General features: G+C 42.5%; 1 protein-coding gene across 1 annotated transcript in view; it reads left to right on the top strand.

Moving 5' to 3' along the window:
• pigs (phosphatidylinositol glycan anchor biosynthesis, class S) overlaps positions 1 to 23,329 on the top strand; it is a 49,611-nt gene that overhangs the window by 4,950 nt on the left and 21,332 nt on the right. The window contains exons 3-6 of the mRNA XM_063031691.1: positions 1,826 to 1,940; positions 4,741 to 4,830; positions 7,141 to 7,467; positions 13,583 to 13,725. Of these exons, the coding sequence (XP_062887761.1) occupies positions 1,826 to 1,940; positions 4,741 to 4,830; positions 7,141 to 7,467; positions 13,583 to 13,725 (675 nt within the window). The remainder of the gene's footprint in view (positions 1 to 1,825; positions 1,941 to 4,740; positions 4,831 to 7,140; positions 7,468 to 13,582; positions 13,726 to 23,329) is intronic.

Raw genomic sequence — 23,329 nt, forward strand, 5'->3', positions numbered from 1 at the left:
CTGTAGAGGCCGCCACTCGGTATATTTAAAGTGAAGGCTGGAACGTTCTGCATTAGTCAGAGCGTCAAAGGTTATGGGGAGAAGGGAGGAGAATGGGATCGAGAGGGATAATAAATCAGCATGATAGAATGGTAGAGCAGGCTCAATGGGCCGAATGGCCTATATCTGCTCCGCTGTCTCATGGACTGTGGAGTGACAGCATGAGCTTTACTGATAGGACACTGTGGGTGATTGCAGATATCTCCACCAGACTGGTGCCTGGGTTAGGGATAGAAATCTGCCAGTACAGAGAGACGCAAACGCGAGGAATTCTGCAGATGCTGGAAATTCAAGCGACACACATCAAAGTTGCTGGTGAACGCAGCAGGCCAGGCAGCATCTCTAGGAAGAGGTACAGTCGACGTTTCAGGCCGAGACCTTTCGTCAGGACTAACTGAAGGAAGAGTTAGTTAGAGATTTGAAAGTGGAAGGGGGAGGGGGAGATCCAAAATGATAGGAGAAGACAGGTTGTTCCTCCAACATGAGTGTAGCCACACATTTCAATTCCACGTCCCATTCCCATTCTGATATGTCTATCCACGGCCTCCTCTACTGTAAAGATGAAGCCACTCAGGTTGGAGGAACAACACTTTATATTCCGTCTGGGTAGCCTCCAACCTGATGGCATGAATATCGACTTCTCTAACTTCCGCTAAGGCCCCACCTCCCCCTCATACCCCATCTGTTATTTATTTATATACACACATTCTTTTTCTCTCTCTCCTTTTTCTCCCTCTGTCCACCTCACTATACCCCTTGCCAATCCTCTGGGCTCCCCCTCCCCTTTTCCTTCTCCCTGGGCCTCCTGTCCCATGATCCTCTCATACCCCTTTTGCCAATCACCTGTCCAGCTCTTGGCTCCATCCCTCCCCCTCCTGTCTTCTCCCATCATTTTGGATCTCCCCCTCCCCCTCCAACTTTCAAATCTCTTACTAACTCTTCCTTCAGTTAGTCCTGACGAAGGATCTCGGCCTGAAACATTGACTGTACCTCTTCCTAGAGATGCTGCCTGGCCTGCTGCGTTCACCAGCAACTTTGATGTGTGTTGCCAGTACAGAGAGGTTTTGAACAGTGGGGGAGAATATTACTGGACTGCAGCTAGAATTAATTACTGGATTGGTGGCAGCAGAGTAGCATAGCGGTTGGTGTAACACTATTACATTGCTACCAACCCAGGTTCAAATCTGTCTCTGTCTGTAAGGAGTTTGTACGTTTTCCCTGTCACCATATATGTTCACTCCGGGTGCTCCGGGTTACTGAGTTGTGGGCTTGCTATGTTGACACCAGAACCACGGCGACACCTGTGCCCCACCCCAGTACATCCTCGGACTGTGTGAGTTGTTGATGCAAACGATGCATTTCACAGGAAGTTTCACTGTACACGTGACAAATAAAACTCACTTTAAGAAATATGGAGGGGATCCGAGGAGGATTTTTCACAGGGCGGGTGGCTGGAGCCTGCAGCGTGCTGGTGAGGCAGAGACTCTCATGTGTATCAGAAACATCTGAATAAATGATTAAATGGCCGAGAGAGAGAGAACACTGCTGAGTCAATATGGGGACACGGGGAATGGGGGAGTGTGGAAAGTACACTGTCCAGTCTGTTTACTGTGGGGAATGGGGGAGTGTGGAAAGTACACTGTCCAGTCTGTTTACTGTGGGGAATGGGGGAGTGTGGAAAGTACACTGTCCAGTCTGTTTACTGTGGGGAATGGGGGAGTGTGGAAAGTACACTGTCCAGTCTGTTTAGTGTAATGTACTCTCTATGTTGTCGTTTCTCCTGCAGCTCGATATAAGTGTGCCGGTGGAGGTGGTCTTTGCGAGGGGCACACTGACACCAGAACAACAGAAGAGGCTGCTACCGCAGACCCAGTTCAGCCATAAACGGACCCAGCTCGATGGTGAGTGTGCAGCAACATGGACCTGGGTTCTGGCCCCTTGGACCTCTGTGTCCTGGTCCAAGTGCCAGAACTGCAGTCTCCGTTGAGATTGTGGCTCAAACTTAGTTGCTTTTTTTAATTCATAGGGATGGTTTTGGAGACAGAGGGCTGTTGGAGGTCAGAGTAGAGTTTAGGGACAGGGATGTCGAAGAGTTAGAGGTCAGGCCTCTACTTCACGCTCGAAGGCCAGCAACGTGGATGGGTGACGAAGTGCAGGCCTCCTCTCCACACACTGTGTTCGAAGGCCAGTGACATGGACAGGTGATGAAGGGCTTCTGTGGATGTCGGGCTGCTCCAGTTTAGTGGGTTTTGGGGTCAGATGTCCGTGTGAGCAGAAGGCATGAGTGGCTGGTGAATAGTTAGTTTGGGCGTCAGAACTGAAGATCAAAGACTGAAGGTCAATCAAAAGTCCGTATGTTTAGCTAAAGCCTGGAGATTGGATGCCCAGAGGCACGTACTGGAGTTGGAGGACTGTCGTGTGTGTGTGTGCGCGCGCGCGGGTAGGAAGGAGCAAACGGACTTGTCTTGCTGTTGTTTTGTTATTTATTGTGTGGTGTTTTGTTTTCTGTGTTGTTCTGTTCAGTATTATGGACATACTATGTTGGTACTGATTTTGTAACGACACTCATGAACTGCGCCCAGCACATCCTTGGCTGTGTTGGTTGCTAACAGGAGCGACACTTTTCTGTATGTTTCGACGTACATGTGACAAATAAACCTCAATCTGAATCTGATTACTGTTATTCTGATATTCAGCTAGCATTTTCCACCACTGTTTCTAAAACTCAGCTCACTCAAGCAGGAGTGGGCCATGGTGCCAGGAGGCTGGTACTGTTGACCAGTTCTTTGCTGGTCAGAATAACTTTGAATGTGCTGGAATGCAAGAAACTCAGAGCAAAGTGGTTGCTTCCTAGTACATCACGGACACGTCCCTCCCCACCAGGAGTCATACCTACAGGAGATGCTGCCTCGAGAAGGCAACGTCCATCATCAAAGATCCCCACCCTGCGCGCCAGGCCATCTTCCCACTTCTCCCATCAGGCAGGAGGTACAGGAGCCTGAAGTCCCACACCACCAGGATCAGGAACCAATCGGTTCCCTAATCAACTGGAGTTTAGCAACACCATGGTCTCTTGGCACTATAATGGACGTCTTTATTTGTTCTAATTGTGCTCTTTCTTGTAAAAGACTGTGTATAATTTGTGTTGATGTGCCAGTGCTTTTTACCTGTGATGCTGCTGTAAGATTTTCATTGCACCTGTGCACACACGTACGGGTCGACCTTCACTAACCTGACTACTTGTAATCCAGTTCCTTCGATAATCCGGCACTGATTATGCTTAATGTCATCCTTCTGTAATTCGGCATTTTCACTGCTGTAAGACTTTAATTGCACCTGTGCACACACGTACAAAGTTCAAACAAAATTTATTATCAAATGTCAACATGTACTACCCATAGACTCATGTCCTGTGGGCATTCACAGTAGAAGAAAGAAATACAATAGAATCAATGAAAAGCTACACACACAACCAGTGTCCAAAGCAAGACAAACTGTGCATACAAATAATAATATTGAGAGCATGAGTGGTAGGGTCCTTGAAAATGAGTCCATAAGTTGTGGCATCAGTTCCGTGTTAAGTGAGTGAAGTTATCCCCTCTGATTCAGGAGCCTGATGGTTGAAGGTAATAACTGTTCTTGAACCTGGTGGTTTGGTCGTGGCTTCTGAGCCTCCTTCCAGGTGGCAGCAGTGAGAAGAGAGCATGGCCCGGATGATGGGGGTTCTTGAAGGACAATCTGCTTTCTTGTGGCAGCGTTCCATGTAGATGAGAGGAGAGGAGAAGATGGCGGCGCAACGCAGCTCGCAGCGGCCACTCCGGTGGTGATATCTGTTATTTGTCAAGTAGGGTGCCGCGCACAATCCTGATTTGATGGAGGCAGATGTGAGAGCACGGAGGAACATCTGGTGAAACTTCTGAAATGCCTGTTTCGCTGCCGCTGCTACTGTGTGATCCAGAATCTCCGGAGGGGAAGGCCCCAAGTCCTTGGCTTTGCTTGTTACTTGGCGGCCGGAGCGGGGTTGAAGCGCGCGGCAGAGATGGTGCTCGGTGTCGGAGGGCTGGTCGGAGGCTCAAAGTTTTCGGATGGACTCAGAGTCGGCTGTGGTCGGGTGCTTCCAGGGTGCTGCATCGGCAAGTTTGTGGTGCTGGAGGTTCGTGGCAGGGAGAGTTTTTCTTCCTTCTACCGTCTGCGTGAGATGTTGGGGCTATCGGGACTTGAGACTTATTTTTTACCGTGCCCATGGTCTGCTCTTTATCAACTATGGTATTGCTTTGCACAGTTGTAATTAGATGTTATAGTTATGTGGTTTTCGTCAGTTTTAGTCTTGGTCTGTCCTGTGTTTCTGTGATATCATACTGGAGGAACATTGTATCATTTCTTAATGCATGCATTTCTAAATGACAATAAACGAGGACTGAGTGTCCTCATAATCCAAAAATCTAAGATGTGCTCAGTGGTGCTCTCGTGCTTCTGACAGTAAGCTCACCTTTGACCTGAGTGTCCCAGGCCACAGTTCCTGGACCTCTTCTCAGCTGTGTAGTTGTTGACTCCATGCATCTACTCGTGGCCGGAAGCCAGGAGAAAGGTTACTTATGTGGGTACTGGAGTCAGAGATAAGGGTTATCACCATCTGATTCTCATACAATTTGAAATTTGGAATTTAGCAAAGTTTTAATCCTTGTTCTGTCTGCCTCACAGGTAAAACAGGCTTGAAGTACCGGTATGAGAAGACATACAGAGCTGTAACTGGGCTAGAACAAGATGCCTTAATGAGCAAAAGTGTGGAAGGTATAGGTTATATGTCTCAAATCTGATAGTAGTACTTTCTCTGATAGATGTCATAGAACATTTCCAGTTCAGCACAGTACAGGCCCTTTGGCCCACAATGTTGTGCTGTCCTAATAACCTACTCCAAGACCGATCTAACCCTTCCCTCCCACTTAGCCCTCCATTTTTCTATCATCCATGTTCCTGTCTAAGAGTTACTTAAATGCCTCCGATGTATCTGCCTCTACCACCACCCCGGCAGCACATTGCACACACCCACCACTCTGTAAAAAAACTATCTCTGACACCCCCACTATACTTTCCTCCAATCACCTTAAAATTATGCCCCCTGGTAAGCCATTTCCACCCTGGGAAAAGGTCTCTCTTCACTCGACCTATACCTCCTATAATCTTGCACACCTATCGAGGCGCTTCTCATCGTCCTGCGATTCCTCCCACACTCCAAAGGTCACATGGGTGTAGTTGGGTGAAATTGCCTGTTAACATGTTGTATCTCTAAATAAAAACCTTGCAGTCAGAGTAACTCATTCTATTTAAGGATATCATACTTTCTCTGTCAGTGCATTGTTGGACCAGTTTTTGATTCTTTCTGGGTGACCATTGCTGAGATTTTCCATATTCAAATTTAAGATTTGTTTAAGTTGTGTCTGACTAAAACTGAGTCACACAGAAGCTGTAAGTGGGAAATATAAAAGTTGTTATTCGCACAGGAGAGAGAAAGTCCAGGAGATTCCAAGAGAATCTCTCTCTCCTGGCAAGATGTTTTATACTTCAACACAAAGATCACAATAAACAAACTACAGTTTCTGTAGTTATAATCACATACTTAACTTTAACATTTAGAATATAGTCAGGTAAATTTATAGAATTATTTATTTACAATGATAGCACATCTCAACTAGGAGAACTCCTTTGAATATTCAATACTGGTATCTGTTTTAAAAGCCAAGTACTCAGTCTGTACCCTTTTTGTTCCAGCTTTCAGGGAGGCTGCATAAATATACAGTTAACTAGAAGACTAAGGGACAAACACAAGAGATGCTGGAAATCTAGACTAACACACATAAAATGCTGGAGGAATTGAGCAGGTCAGGTAGCATCTACGGAGGGGAATAAACAGTCATCGTCTCGGATTGAAGCGTTTCAGCCTGAAATGCCGGCTCTCCATGTATGCTGCCTGACCTGCTGAGTTCCTCCAGCATTTTGGGCGTTAGGTTCAGTGACAAAACAGATCTGTCCCGAACAAACGAGAAAATCCGCAGATGCTATGAATCCAACAACATACACAAACTACTGGAGGAACTCAGCATCTATGGAAAAGAATACAGTCGATGTTTTGGGCCAAGACCCTTCATCAGGACTGGAGAAGGAAAGAAAAAAACTCCTCCTCCTCATCTTTTTTTCTTCAGCTGGTGTGATGAAGGGCCTTGGCCCAAAACGTCAGCTATTTTTACTCTTTTCCATAGATACTGCCTGGCCTGCTGAGTTCCTCCAGCATTTTGTGTGTTGCTCTGTCCCGAACTGTGTGTTAAGTGACGAGGATCTATATGTAACTTTAACAATGAGTTAATAGCAGGAATGTTCACCTATGAAGATTCCCCAATGGAGTTTCAATGGGGAAAAGCTCAGAATGTCCCATTACTCAAGTCCTGATGAAGGGTCTCAGCCCAAAACGTCCACTCTTCATGCTCCTCTATAGATGCTGCCTGGCCTGCTGAGTTCCACCAGCATTTTGTGTGTTTTTCTCTGGATTTCCAGCATCTGCAGAATCTCCTCTGTTTATGTCCCATTAAATTGTACACAGGTTTTATTTTTCAAAAACTGTTTGCAATTTTAATTAATCCATAATTATTCTATCCATAATGTCATAATTCCAGGATGATCTCTCATACTTTAATTGCTTGAATTTTAATTCCCCAACTGTCTTGATGGGACTTGAATTTGTGGTCTAAGCCGCTGACCATTAATTTAACCACCACACTGGTATCTTTTTCCCAGTGTCTAATACCAGAGGGCAAGCATTTAAGGTGAAAGGGGGTAATTTCAAAGGAGATGTGAGGGGCAATCTTTTTCCCAGAGAGTGGTGGGTGCCTGGAATGTACTGCCTGGGGTGGTGGTCGAGGTGGTGGTAGGGATTCTTTAGGGATGTTTAAATAGGCACGTGGATGTGGACATTGTGTAGGCACAGGGGATTAGTTTAGTTGGCCATTTGATTACTGATTTAATTGGTTTGTCACAACATTGTGGGTCGAAGGGCCGTTTCCTGGGCTGTATGTTCTATGTTCTAACTGCTCCCTCTTGTATTTTCAGGGGCAGTTGTCACCTTATCGCAGGTTTACGAGAGCCCAGCGGGTTCGGTGGTGATCTATGTCGTGCCCACGGATTCCCAGCTGATGCCAGATGAAGTCAGGGTTTACATCGGGAAGCACAGGGCCAGCTTGCTACGCTCTCCGGTGACTGGCTCGCACAGCGTGCAGGATGTGCTCCGGGACATCGATGACGGCATTGAGGAGATCCTGCAGATGGTGTCCTTCACCGACGATATGGTGGTCGCCGCATTGTCCAACCGCGTTCCCTCGGGAACCTTCGGCGCCGACAGCTTCACGGCGACTTCAACAGCATTCAAATCCAGTCTCGGTGAGAACAACTTCTTGCTTTCCGCCATTGGTGATTGACTGTACCTGCTCTTCCACACAGAGGCTGCTGCTCATTACTCTAGTGCCTTCCCCAAGAACAGGCATCATTGTAACCTCATTTATAACCGTGCGACCAGACAGGCTGCTGACCTACATCCTGACTAATGTTTGTTTTGTTTGTTTGACAGTGGAACAACAATGGCAGGTATTTCTGGGAATAATGCAGAAGGTGCACGATCAGTTCATTCCAAAGAGGAAGAAAGATTCTAAGTGGAGTAAGGGGCGACCGTGGATGACAAGGGAAGTCAAGGACAGTATAAAAATAAAAGAGAGGAAGTATAACATAGCAAGGATGAGTGGGAAGCCAGAGGAATGGGAAACTTTTAAGGAGCAACAGAAGATAACTAAAAAGGCAATACGGGGAGAAAAGATGAGGTATGAAGGTAAGCTAGCCAAGAATATAAAGGAGGATAGTAAAAGCTTCTTTAGGTATGTGAAGAGGAAAAAATTAGTTACGACCAAAGTTGGGCCCTTGAAGACAGAAACGGGTGAAATTATTATGGGGAACAAGGAAATGGCAGACGAGCTGAACAGGTACTTTGGATCTGTCTTCACTAGGGAAGACACAAACAATCTCCCAGATGTAATAGTGGCCAGAGGACCTAGGGTAACAGAGGAACTGAAGGAAATTCGCATCAGGCAGAAAATGGTGTTGGGTAAACTGATGGGACTGAAGGCTGATAAATTCCCAAGACCTGATGGTCTGCATCCCAAGGTAGTCATAGTCATAGTCATACTTTATTGATCCCGGGGGGGGGAGGGGAGTTGGTTTTTGTTACAGTTGCACCATAAATAATTAAATAGTAATAAAACCATAAATAGTTAAATTGTAATATGTAAATTATGCCAGGAAATAAATCCAGGACCAGCCTATTGGCTCAGGGTGTCTGACCCTCCAAGGGAGGAGTTGTAAAGTTTGATGGCCACAGGCAGGAATGACTTCCTATGACACTCAGTGTTGCATCTCGGTGGAATGAGTCTCTGGCTGAATGTACTCCTGTGCCCACCCAGTACATTATGTAGTGGATGGGAGACATTGTCCAAGATGGCATGCAACTTAGACAGCATCCTCTTTTCAGACACCACCGTGAGAGAGTCCAGTTCCATCCCCACAATATCACTGGCCTTACGAATGAGTTTGTTGATTCTGTTGGTGTCTGCTACCCTCAGCCTGCTGCCCCAGCATACAACAGCAAACATGATCGCACTGGCCACCACAGACTCGTAGAACATCCTCAGCATCATCCGACAGATGTTAAAGGACCTCAGTCTCCACAGGAAATAGAGATGGCTCTGACCCTTCTTGTAGACAGCCTCAGTGTTCTTTGACCAGTCCAGTTTATTGTCAATTCGTATCCCCAGGTATTTGTAATCCTCCACCATGTTCATACTGACGCCCTGGATGGAAACAGGGGTCACTGGTACCTTAGCCCTCCTCAGGTCCACCACCAGCTTCTTAGTCATTTTCACATTAAGCTGCAGATAATTCTGCTCACACCATGTGACAAAGTTTCCTACCATAGCCCTGTACTCAGCCTCTTCTCCCCTGCTGATGCATCCAACTATGGCAGAGTCATCAGAAAACTTCTGAAGATGACAAGACTCTGTGCAGTAGTTGAAGTCCGAGGTGTAAATAGTGAAGAGAAAGGGAGACAAGACAGTCCCCTGTGGAGCCCCAGTGTTGCTGATCACTCTGTCGGACACACAGTGTTGCAAGTACTTAAGGAGGTGGCTCTAGAAATCGTGGACGCATTGGTAATCACTTTCCAATGTTCTATAGATTCAGGATCAGTTCCTGCAGATTGGAGGGTAACTAATGTTATCCCACTTTTTAAGAAAGGAGGGAGAGAGAAAACAGGCAATTATAGACCAGTTAGTCTGACATCAGTGGTGGGGAAGATGCTGGAATCAATTATAAAAGATGAAATAGCGGCATATTTGGATAGCAGTAGCAGGATAGGTCGGAGTCAGCATGGATTTACGAAGGGGAAATCATGCTTAACTAATCTTCTGGAATTTTTTGAGAATGTAACTATGAAAATGGAAATGGGAAAACCAGTGAATGTAGTGTACCTGGACTTCCAGAAAGCCTTTGATAAGATCCCACATAGGAGGTTCGTGGGCAAAATTAGAGCACATGGTATTGGGGGTAGGGTACTGACATGGATAGAAAATTGGTTGGCAGACAGGAAACAAAGAGTAGGGATTAACGGGCCCTTTTCAGAATGGCAGGCAGTGACTAGTGGGGTACCGCAAGGCTTGGTGCTGAGACCGCAGCTATTTACAATATACATTAATGATTTAGATGAAGGGATTAAAAGTAACATTAGCAAATTTGCAGATGACACAAAGCTGGGTGGGAGTGTGAAATGTGGGGAGGATGTTATGAGAGTGCAAGGTGACTTGGATAGGTTGGGTGAGTGGGCAGATGCATGGCAGATGCAGTTTAATGTGGATAAATGTGAGGTTATCCACTTTGGTGGCAAGAACAGGAAGGCAGATTACTATCTGAATGGTGTCAAGTTAGGAAAAGGGGAAGTACAACGAGATCTGGGTGTCCTTGTTCATCAGTCACTGAAAGTAAGCATGCAGGTACAGCAGGCAGTGAAGAAAGCTAATGGCATGTTGGCCTTCATAACAAGGGGAGTTGAGTATAGGAGCAAAGAGGTCCTTCTGCAGTTGTACAGGGCCCTGGTGAGACCACACCTGGAGTATTGTGTATAGTTTTGGTCTCCAAATTTGAGGAAGGACATTCTAGCTATTGAGGGAGTGCAGCGTAGGTTCACGAGGTTAATTCCCGGGATGGTGAGACTGTCATATGTTGAAAGATTGGAGTGACTGGGCTTGTATACACTGGAATTTAGAAGGATGAGAGGGGATCTGATTGAAACATATAAGATTATTAAGGGATTGGACACGCTAGAAGCAAGGAACATGTTCCCGATGTTGGGGGAGTCCAGAACCAGAGGCCACAGTTTAAGAATAAGGGGTAGACCATTTAGAACTTTATCACACAGAGGGTTGTGGATCTGTGGAATGCTCTGCCTCTGAAGGCGGTGGAGGCCAATTCTCTGGATTCTTTCAAGAAAGAGTAGATAGAGCTGTTAAAGATAGTGGAGTTAAGGGATATGGGGAGAAAGCAGGAACAGGGCACTGATTGTGGATGATCAGCCATGATCACAGTGAATGGCGGTGCTGGCTCAAAGGGCTGAATGGCCTACTCCTGCACCTATTGTCCATTGTCTATTGTCGATTGTTTTGTTTTCACGTAGAGATACTTAGAACATAGGGAGGCAGGATGGAGATACGTCTCTACCAGAGGAGATATAAGGCACTCCTTCCATCCACTAGCCTGCAGGTCACCCTTGGGCAAGGCCACGTGAACACATGGGATCAGATGGTCGAATGGTCGGGTGAGCAGCTGGTACTTATCACAAGTCCTGATTATGCGACCACTGATGCCAGGCAGACAATCTCTGAAATGTATTGATAATGGCTGGGGTCACCCGTCTTGTAAAGACACTGCCCAGAAGGCGGCAACGGTAAAGCATTTCTCTGGAAAAAATCTGCCAAGAGCAATCATGGTGACGGAAAGATATAAACAGGGTACATGATGATGTTGATGATGATGATGACAGAGAACAGTACAGCACAGTACAGGCCCTTCGGCCCACAATGTTGTGTTAACCTTTTAACCTACTTCAAGATCAATCTAACCCTTCCCTCCCACAGAACCCTCCATTTTCTGTCATCCATATATACAACGTGGTAACAGGTCCTACCAGCCCAACGAGTCTGCTTCCGCACTGCTCATTTACTCCCATGTGACCAATTAACCTCCTAACTCATACGGCTTTAGAAAGTGGGAGGAACTCCTTACAGGCAGCATCAGAAATTGAACCTGGGTGTCTGGTGCTGTGATAGCGTTATCCGAACCACTCTGCTACACACTACCCGAGTGTGTTTGTTACCCTGTGGCCTTCGTGTGCTTGTTACCCTGTTACTCTGCTGTCCCAGTGTGTTTTTACCCTGTTACCCTACTGCCCTAGTGTGTTTGTTACCACTGAAGAGGAAAGTTACCATTTGTCATAGTCACAGTCATAGTCATACTTTATTGATCCCGGGGGAAATTGGTTTTTGTTACAGTTGCACCATAAATAATAAATAGTAATAGAAATAGTAATAGAAAAATAGTAATAAATTTTTAAATAGTAATATGTAAATTATGCCAGTAAATTATGAAATAAGTCCAGGACCAGCCTATTGGCTCAGGGTCTCTGACCCTCCAAGGGAGGAGTTGTAAAGTTTGATGGCCACAGGCAGGAATGACTTCCTGTGACGCTCTGTGCTGCATCTCGGTGGAATGAGTCTCTGGCTGAATGTACTCCTGTGCCCAACCAGTACATTATGTAGTGGATGGGAGACATTGTCCAAGATGGCATGCAACTTGGACAGCATCCTCTTTTCAGACACTACCGTGAGAGAGTCCAGTTCCATCCGCTCAACATCACTGGCCTTACGAATGAGTTTGTTGATTCTGTTGGTGTCTACTACCCTCAGCTTGCTGCCCCAGCACACAACAGCAAACATGATCGCACTGGCCACCACAGACTCGTAGAACATCCTCAGCATCGTCTGGCAGATGTTAAAGGACCTCAGTCTCCTCAGGAAATAGAGACAGCTCTGACCCTTCTTGTAGACAGCCTCAGTGTTCTTAGACCAGTCCAGTTTATTGTCAATGTAAAGGTGATGTGCTCTCAGGCAGGCAGGATAGGTTGAAATAAAAACTGAACTAGAGAAGATCACTCTTCTCCTTAGCTAGCATGTCAAAACAACCTCACTGAGACATCGTGCATTGGAAGTGTTGTGTACAGCTCTGCACACGACACTGCAGGACGAATGCGGTAGCTATAGAGAGTACTGTCAACCTTGTTAGCAAGGTAAAGGAACTGGTGTTTTGTCACCACCGATTAACTGGACTTGGAAAACTCACACTCGTTCCTCAATCAGACTTTATTTACCTGTGTACAAGGAGAACAACCCGGCCCCTGTCACCAATCTGTTCTAAAGCTTAACAAAGAAATGGCATCTTTATACAGAGTAAACCAGTTGGATACAGATACTGGCCAACTGGTTGTTCAAATTCCTTACTGGCTGATCAATCACCAATCACACTACAACAATGCAGGTATTATAGCCAATAGCATCTGCACGTTTATGGCCAATAATACTTCAGAATTAGTAAAGTACCTGACCAATAGTAAGTGTCACCCTACATCCTTATCTCATCTCCATACACCAAACGGCTCTGGTCCCCATGCTCTTCAGAGACCTCTCTTTCCTGGGCTGTGTGCACTCTATCTGCAATCTGTCTGTGCCTGGACATTATCTTAACCCTTGCTTTGCTACAACTTCCACATTATAAACAACATCACCGATATTTGCTTGAATACACTCTGTGGCCACTTTATTCAGTACCTCCTGTCTGTTCATGGTCTTCTGCTGCTGTAGCCCCCACGTCAAGGTTCAACATGTTCTGTGTTCAGAGATGCTCTTCTGCACACCACTGTTGTAGTACGTGGTTATTTCAGTTACTGTGGCCTTCCCGTCAGCTTGAACTAGCCTGGCCACTCTCCTCTGACGTCACTTATCAACGAGGTGTTTTTGCCCACAGAACTGCTGCTCACTGCTTGTTTTTTGTTCTTCACGCCATTCTCTGTAAACTCCAGAGACTGTTGTGCATGAAAATCCCAGGAGATCAGCAGTTTCTGAGATACTCAAACCACCCCGTCTGGCATGAACAATCAATCTCTTAGATCATGTTTCTTCCCCGTTCTAATGTTTGGTCTGAACAACAATTCAACCTCTTCTTTTATGCATTGAGTTGCTACCACATAATTGGCTATTAGATACTTGCATTAACGAGCTGGTACACCTAATGAAATGGCCACTGAGTGTATGACCATAGTCAGCTGCAGCGCGTACCTTGCAGGAGGTGACTGGTTTGTCTGGATGTGTGGGCCATTTGAATTTCTGCTTCCTTTATTCTTTGCCAGGATACGAAATCACCTTCAGTCTGTTGAACCCTGATCCCAAGTCCCATGACATCTGTTGGGATATTGAACGAGCTGTGAATAATTACGTGCAGCCCTTCCTGGACAAGCTGTCATTCGTTGCCAACTTTTCCGTAGACTCTCAGGTAGGACTGAGTTAATGAGACCTGCAAGATGTCAGTGTGGCATTGGTGTCTGCTGCTGTCAGTGTGTGAGGCATGCTGGCTGGAGAGGGACATCAGGCAGCTCCACAAGAGATAAATGTCTTGATAAACTTGAGACTTCCGGTAGCGCTCATGGAGTGAAGTCGCGTTCTTGACTCGCTCCATTACCTCTGAGTTTTTTCTCTCTATGGTCAGCTATACTTTAATTAACTATTAAGGCATCAATTTTTACAATACTTTGAATTAAACTGAATTCTCTGACAATTGGATGGAACTTAGATCTGCTATGTCTAAGAACGGGAAAGACGGCAAGGATGGTAAACCTCCGGTTAAACCGAAAGCTACGGATCTCCCTCCGACTGAATCACCGGTGACTTTGGAAGCTATATCGGAGTTAATTCAGAGGGAAATTTCAACCTCTGTTAGGGAGATGATTCGTACAGAAATTATGGGCTTTGTTAAAGACCTGATTCATATGGAAATCTCAACTAAGTTCCAGAAAATTGCCGATTTAATTGATAAGATGCAAACATGTATTGCGGAACATCAGTCGGCTATATCTGGTCTTCAAAAATCCGCGCAACAAAGTGAGCTTAAGATGGGGAAAGTCGAAGAAACAATTAATGTAATGAAGAAGAAACTTGACTTTTTGACTTTTAAAAACTCTGACTTGGAATCTAGAATGCGACGGCAGAATTTACGAATGATTGGCGTCAGGGAAGCCGTGGAAGCTAACAACCCTATGAAATATTTCTCCCAACTTTTAAAAGATGCATTCCCTACTGTATTTCCTGACCAACCACCGCTACTGGATCGTGTTCACAGAATCCCATCATACTCGTCTAGGTCAGATAGACCTAGGCATGTTATCTTACGTTTTCATTACTTTCAAGATAAGGAGAGACTGTTTCGATTCGCTCGATCTAAAGGTTTCATTGATTTTTCGGATCTTAAGTTCCGATTCGTGGAAGATTTCAGTAAACCAATCTGGGACCAACGGGTCCGTTACAGATCCGTGATGTCGGAATTCTATAAGATGGATTTAAGACCAGCGCTGCTGTACCCTGCACGTCTAAGGATTCGCATGTTAGATGGAGCTCTTCGTTTTTTTGATTCTCCATCGGATGCCCAGAGTTATCTGGATCAACTTTCATCTTCAACATCTTAATTGCCTTTTTTTAATTTTCTCCGTTGATCGGAGGCTGTGAATTGGTTGGTTTTAACTTTTCTGTGCCCTATTTGGGCAGAAAAGTTTACTTTCGATTTCTTAATATGGCTGCTAAACTTTCTTTTTAACTGCGTCATTTCTTTCTTTTCCCAGGGGATTCTGGGTGGTTACTTCCCTTTTGTCATCTTACGTATTTCCTGTGCGGCCTTAAATTTTGTAGTTTTTTTTTAAATTTTATTCTGTTTTGCTTTTTATAATCATTTTATGTTAATAATCCTATTTTTTTTGTTGCTGTGTCTATTCATGAGTTTGAGGTTTATTGTGGTTTTTTTTAATATATACTTTCCGGCTTTTGTTCTGTTCTGTGTGTATTTTAATTGAGCTAACTTTTTTTTACTTATTTTTTACTGTTTTACAATTAGCTGATCCTTTTCATATTTATACCTTTTTTTTAGGGAGCGTATACCGGAAGTCATGGGGGTAGTTTTAGCGCTTGCTTCTTTCTGGCGGGTCTGCTTTAGATTTCGCCTTGGGGTCCTGGGGTGGGGGGCGGTGGGAGGGGCTTCACGTTTTAGTTTGTTTCTCTTTGGGCTATATACATTATTGAAGTATTGGTTACGTCCTTTTCCCCGGTATCTTTTGTATGTTCTGTTTCCTCTCCGGGTCTGTGGGTCGCGCCTATTGTCAATCCTCCTTGTTATGGGTTGACTTTAGGATTTATGGAGTCTATTATTAATTTTGTCTCCTGGAATACTAATGGTCTTAATCATCCTATTAAAAGGAAAAAAGTTTTTAAAGTGTTCCGGAGACTTAAAGCACAAATTTTATTTTTACAAGAGACCCATGTACGGAGGGGGGACAGACTACGTTTTTTCAAATTTTGGAAGGGACAACAATTTCATTCGAACTCCAATGCTAAGATTCGAGGCGTCTCTATCTTTATAGACTCCTCAGTTACTTTTATACAACAGGATATTATCTCTGATCCGAATGGTAGATTTTTATTGGTTAGTGGTTTATTATTTAATAAAAAAGTAGTTTTGGTTAATGTTTATGCTCCTAATATGGATTGTCCGGAATTTTATAAATCATTGTTTGATCAGTTTCCGAATTTGAACGAGTTTTCATTGATTTGGGGCGGAGATCTTAATACCTGTTTATCTCCAGCTTTGGACCGTTCGGCTCCTTTACGGACTTTACCTAATAAATCTGCAAATTTGATTAATTTTTTCCTTTCTGATTCTGGGTCGACAGACATTTGGCGTTTTCTGCATCCTCAGGAAAAAGATTTTTCCTTCTTTTCACATGTTCATCATTCCTATTCAAGAATTGATTATTTTTTCATTGATTCTCGTCTCATTTCTTCAGTGATTAAATGTGATTATGATTCTATAACCATTTCGGATCATGCTCCACTTAAGCTTTCTATTAAAATTATGGCCAATATACCAAACAATAGACAATGGCGTTTTAATTCGCTGTTGCTTCAGGACTCGGACTTTGTTAATTTTATGAATGAACAGATTGAGCTTTTTTTTACAATTAACCATACAGAAGATATTTCGGTTAACACTCTTTGGGACACTTTTAAAGCCTATATTCGGGGTCAGATTATTTCGTATTCCGTTGCTTTGAGGAAGAAACAGAAGCAGGAGGAGATGGTAATTGTGGACAAGATTAAAGAAATTGATAAGAAATATGTTATGGCTCCTTCTGAGGAGCTATACAAACAAAGAACTGAACTTCAAATGGAACACAGTTTACTACTCTCGTCCTCGATTGTAAACCAATTAAAGAAAACAAGAAGTGATTTTTATGTTCACAGTGATAAAATTGGCAAGCTGCTGGCTAATCAATTGAAATCTAATTATGTTAAATCTCAAATCAATCAGATTTATAACCAAAATGATCGATTGATATTGGATCATGTGGGGATTAATCAAACCTTTTGTGATTTTTATTCTTCTTTATACCAATCAGAGTCTCCTCGAGATTCTAAATATATGAATGATTTTTTAGATAAGTTAGACTTCCCTCTGATTTCACAGGATATGTCTTCTTTATTAGATACTTCCATTACAATGGATGAGATTAAGAATGTTATTTTTTCTATGAATCTGGGGAAAGCTCCTGGCCCTGATGGGTTTACCGTTGAATTTTATAAATGTTTTGCTTCTTTATTGATTCCTTGGCTCTATAAGGTTTTTGAGGCTTCTTTGAAACTTGGTAAACTTCCGGAATCTTTTAATAGAGCATCAATTTCTTTAATACTAAAGAAGGATAAAGACCCTGCTCAATGTGCATCTTATAGACCAATATCTTTATTAAATGTTGATTCTAAAGTTTTTTCTAAGTTATTAGCAAATAGACTAGAAAAAGTACTTCCTTCTATTATTTCGGAAGACCAAACGGGTTTTATTAAAGGTCGTTACTCTTTTTATAATATTCGTACATTGTTAAATATCGTTTATACTCCCTCACAAAATGTTCCTGAGTGTGTTATTTCTTTAGATGCCGAGAAAGCTTTTGATAGAGTAGAATGGCCTTATTTATTTAAGGTGCTTGAAATGTTTAATTTTAGCTTGAAATTTATATCCTGGATTAAACTGTTATATTATTCCCCTGTAGCCTCGGTTCGTACTAACTCCTTAAACTCACCTTTTTTTCCTCTCTTTCGTGGTACTCGACAAGGCTGTCCTCTTAGTCCCCTATTATTTGATATTGCATTAGAACCTCTTGCAATTGCTATTCGAGAATCTTTAAATATTACTGGGATAACTCGGGGATTAAAGTCCCATAAATTATCACTCTATGCTGATGATTTACTTTTATATATTTCTAATCCTGAGAGATCCATTCCTGCTGTTTTAGAGTTATTAGCACAATTTGGTCTTTTCTCAGGTTATAAATTAAATCTTAGTAAGAGTGAACTTTTTCCGATTAATAAACATCTTCCCTTATATTATAAATTTCCATTTAAATTGATTAATAATTACTTTTCATATCTTGGGATTAAAATTACTTGTAAACATAAAGATTTATTTAAGACTAACTTTTTACCATTAATAGACCATATTACTCAACTTTCATCTAAATGGTTTCCCTTATATTTAACTTTGATTGGTCGTATTAATGCAGTTAAGATGTTTTTTTTGCCAAAATTTTTATATGTGTTTCAGGCATTACCAATTTTCGTTCCTAAATCTTTTTTTGATAAAGTTGACTCTAAAATTTCTTCATTTATTTGGCAGAACAAGAATCCGAGACTGGGTAAAATACATTTACAGAAAGCTAAGAGAGATGGAGGTTTAGCATTACCTAACTTTAGATTTTATTATTGGGCTATTAATATTCGACATATGAAATTTTGGTTACTTGATCGGGACATACTATTTATTCCTAAATGGGTAGCATTGGAATTACAATCTGTTCAGGGTTATACACTTGGTTCTATTTTAGGTTCCTCTCTTCCTTTTGATTCGAAACGTCTTAAGCAGGTCTCTAACCCGATAGTTAAATATGCTTTGCGCATTTGGTTTCAATTCAGAAAATTTTTTGATCTTAATCAATTCGGGTTAGCGATTCCTATTTTAGGTAACATATTTTTTCCTCCCTCTTTTACGGATCGCGCTTTTCAAACTTGGAAGACTAAGGGTATTTTACGGTTTTTGGATTTATTTTTAGATGGTTCCCTTATGTCTTTTGAACAATTATCTAACAAATATAACTTATCAAGAATACATTTTTTTTAGATATTTACAAGTTAGAAATTTCCTAAGTACTATACTTACTTCCTTTCCAATGCTTCCTCCTATATATATTTTAGATTCGATAATTAACCTTAATCCATGTCAGAAAGGTGCATCGGCTATGATTTATAATATTATTATGAAACTTAGGAAAGCTCCATTTGATAAGATTAGGGTAGATTGGGAACAGGAATTGGGGCTTACCATTTCTGTGGATGATTGGGGGCAGATTTTACAATTAGTTAATACTTCCTCTATTTGTGCTAAACATTCCCTAATTCAATTTAAAGTGGTTCATAGAGCACATATGTCCAAAGATAAGTTAGCGCGTTTTTACTCGCATATTAATCCTTTCTGTGATAGATGTTCGGGGCAGATAGCCTCTTTAACTCATATGTTTTGGTCTTGCCCTACTTTGGAAACTTTTTGGAGAGATATTTTCAATATTATTTCTAAGGTATTAAATATAGATATCTCTCCTCACCCTATTACTGCTATCTTTGGACTACCTAAAATTTCTAGTAATCTTTCCCCTTCAGCCCGTAGAATGATTGCATTTCTTACTTTAATGGCGAAAAGATGTATTTTACAACATTGGAAAGAGCTTAATGCTCCAACTACCTTTTTTTGGTTTTCTCAGACGATTTTATGTTTGAATCTGGAGAAAATTAGAAGTAACCTTTATGATTCTTCATTTAAATTTGAACAGATTTGGGGACCTTTTATTCGATATTTTCATTTAATGTAATATTTACCCTTCTTGTTTTCTCTTCACTGTTTTAATGGAGGTCGGGATTGAGGACGTGATTTTAAGTTTAACTCTGTTTGGTTTCAAGTTAGCCCATTGCTTTGCTTTGCTTTTAGTTAGTTGCACGGTGGGTTTTTTTTTTGGGGTTTTTTTTTTCTTTTTTTCCATTGATATATATAAAATCTAGTATACTATTATGTTATCTTGGTTTCTTATGCTTAAATTACATTGTTTGTAGTATTTTCTTTTTGGTATTGTTATCTTTTGGAATTTTATTATACTTTAACATTGTATTAATGTTTATATGGCTTACCTTTTTTGTATACTTACTCAATAAAAAGATTTAAAAAGAAAGAAAGATAAACTTGGGAACCTGGCACCTCTTGTACAATCGGAAGTAACAAGCCTGGCTGAGTTTTAAATTCCACATAAAGTAAGAGACCACAGCAACATCTGTACATTTAAATATTGCAAAGGTACATCCATTTCCGTCATGTAATGATGTTGCAAATCTAATTCACGGTTGCATATCAGATATAGTCATAGTCATACTTTATTGATCCCGGGGGAAATTGGTTTTCGTTACAGTTGCACCTTAAATAATAAAATAGTATAATAAAACCATAAATAGTTAAATAGTAATATGTAAATTATGCCAGGAAATAAGTCCAGGACAAGCCTATAGGCTCAGGGTGTCTGACCCTCCAAGGGAGGAGTTGTAAAGTTTGATGGCCACAGGCAGGAATGACTTCCTATGACGCTCTGTGCTGCATCTCGGTGGAATGAGTCTCTGGCTGAATGTACTCCTGTGCCAAACCAGTACATTATGTAGTGGATGGGAGACATTGTCCAAGATGGCATGCAACTTGGACAGCATCATCTTTTCAGACACCACCGTCAGAGAGAGATTATTGCAATGCACATTTCACAGGCCTTCCAATGCAATCTATTGACAAACTTCAACCCATTCAGAATGTTGCTGTTAGACTTTTAACCAAAACCAGGATGAGGAACATATTCCCTTCCTAACTACTCTGCGTTGGCTTCCTGTGTCATTTAGAATTGATTTTAAAGTGTGCTTACTTGTTTTTAAAGCTCTCAATGGTCTGGGAGTAGAGTACATCACAGAATTGTTTTTGTTTTAGAATCCTGCTCGAGCTCTCAGATCTTCATCTGCTGGTCTCTTAAATTTAATCAATCTCCCTCAAAAGCTAATTGGCAGGTCAGCATTTTTGAACTAAATTCCTAACCTGGAACTCAATACCTAAAACTGTAAGGGATGCAGACTCAGTTGATGCTTTTAAACGCTAGCTCGAAACCTGTTTATTTAACTTTGCTTACAGATAACAGCTTTTGGTCTTTTATTTTCCTGAGTTTTAATTGTACTTTTAGGTTTGCGCTTCATTCCAATGTAAAGTGTGTTGAACTACATGGTCTGTATGAAAAGAGCTCTATAAATAAATAATAATCGTTAGGAAAGCTCGGCTTTGATTTATATCATGCTTATACAGCTTTATTCTTCCTAACGCATTTCAAAATCGATTAAGTACTTCTTTGAAGAGCAGACACACTTGTAATAGAATATAGAACAGTGCAGAGCAACACAGGCCCTGGGCCCATGATGTTGTGCCAGCTTTTTAACCTTTTCCAAGATCAATCTAACCCTTCCCTCCTACATAACCCTCCACTTGTCTATCATCCATGTACCTATCTAAAAGTCTCTTAAATGTCCCTGATGTATCTGCCTGTAGCACCACCCCTGGCAGCGCGTTCCACACGCTCACCACTCTGTGTAAAAAAAAACTACCTCTGACATCTCCCTCCACCCGATACGTTCCTCTGACCACCTTAAAATTATGTCCCCTCGTAATGGCCATCTCCATCGTGGGAAAAAGTCTCTGTCTGTCCACCAGATCTATGCCTCCCATCATCTTGTACTCCTCTATCAAGTCACCGCTCATCCTCCTTCGCTCCAAAGAGAAAAGCCCTAGCTCACTCAGCCTATTCTCATAAGACAAGCTCTCTCGTCCAGGCAGCATCCTGGAAAATCTCCTCTGCACCATCTCTAAAGCTACCACAATCCTTCCTATAAGGAGGGGACCAGAAATGAAGACAATATTCCAAGTGTGATCTAACCGGGGTTTTATAGAGATGCAACATTACTTCATGTCTCTCGTACTCAGTCCCCCAACTAATGAAGGCTAATAGGCCCTGTCAGCTTGTGCAGAAACTTTGAGGGATCTATGGATGTGTGTGTTCCTCCACGTTGCCAAGAATCCTGCCATTAACCCTGTGTTCTGCCTTCAGGTTCACCCTTGCGAAGTGAATTGTAGAAAATCTCGATTGCTATTGTTGTGAAGTTTGACAGCAGTCAGAATTCATGAAAACAGTAAAGCAACAGATCAGTTCACTTAGTTTACATAACACTAAACAATCTTGTGGAGGACCTCAGCCTGTCGAGCGGCATCTGCTTAATACAGCTCGACCTGCTGAGTTTCTCCAGCAAATTGAGCGTAGCTCCAGTTTCTGGCATCTGCACACTCTGTGTCCCCATTCCTCTGACATATGTTTGCTGCAGATGTGATACTGGGTGAACTCTCCTTTTCAGATGACAAGCAGCAACCTGCATTCCTGTCAAACATCTGACAGTGCAGTGAATTCACAGGAACCCTCCCCCACCTGCCCAACAGGTCATCGCTCGTTCAGCCCTCCCCTCCTAACACTGAGAAGCTCTCTCAGTGCTGACCCTGTGACAATATACCCACTCTAACATTGAGGTGCCTCCTCAGTGCTGCCTTCTGACAGTGTTATTCCTCTACAGTGTTGTCCCTTCGACAGTGTTACTCCTCCCCAGTTAGCTTGTAGATGTTTCATCACCAGTCGAGGTGACATCCCTGTGCACAACTGTTGGTGTTTCTGTCTATATAGCCACCTCCCGCCCCTATTTGTTTGCCTTGGTCTGATTGGCTAACCCTGTAATTGTCCTTTGAATTCTATTGGCTTGCATTTCTTTGGCTCTTGGAGGTTTGTAGTTGGCGCCTATTTCGATATGTTTGTTATCAGCAGAGAACCACGCTTCTGGAAGTTCTCGTGCCTGCTTCATGTTTGGCTGCACCAGGTCTGGCTGACTGTAAAAGCTTTTATAGATATGTGAAAAGGAAAAGACTGGTAAAGACAAATGTAGGTCCCCTGCAGACAGAAACAGGTGAATTGATTATGGGGAGCAAGGACATGGCAGACCAATTGAATAATTACTTTGGTTCTGTCTTCACTAAGGAGGACATAAATAATCTTCCGGAAATAGTAGGGGACAGAGGGTCCAGTGAGATGGAGGAACTGAGCGAAATACATGTTAGTAGGGAAGTGGTGTTAGGTAAATTGAAGGGATTAAAGGCAGATAAATCCCCAGGGCCAGATGGTCTGCATCCCAGAGTGCTTAAGGAAGTAGCCCAAGAAATAGTGGATGCATTAGTGATAATTTTTTAAAACTTGTTAGAGTCTGGACTAGTTCCTGAGGATTGGAGGGTGGCTAATGTAACCCCACTTTTTAAAAAAGGAAGGAGGGAGAAACCGGGGAATTATAGACCGGTTAGCCTAACGTCGGTGGTGGGGAAACTGCTGGAGTCAGTTATCAAAGATGTGATAACAGCACATTTGGAAAGCGGTGAAATCATCAGACAAAGTCAGCATGGATTTGTGAAAGGAAAATCATGTCTGACGAATCTCATAGAATTTTTTGAGGATGTAACTAGTGGAGTGGATAGGGGAGAACCAGTGGATGTGGTATATTTGGATTTTCAAAAGGCTTTTGACAAGGTCCCACACAGGAGATTAGTGTGCAAACTTAAAGCTTAACACGGTATTGGGGGTAAGGTATTGATATGGATAGAGAATTGGTTGGCAGACAGGAAGCAAAGAGTG

This window comes from Mobula hypostoma, chromosome 23 (genome assembly GCF_963921235.1).
Source record: "Mobula hypostoma chromosome 23, sMobHyp1.1, whole genome shotgun sequence".
Lineage (NCBI taxonomy): Eukaryota > Metazoa > Chordata > Chondrichthyes > Myliobatiformes > Myliobatidae > Mobula > Mobula hypostoma.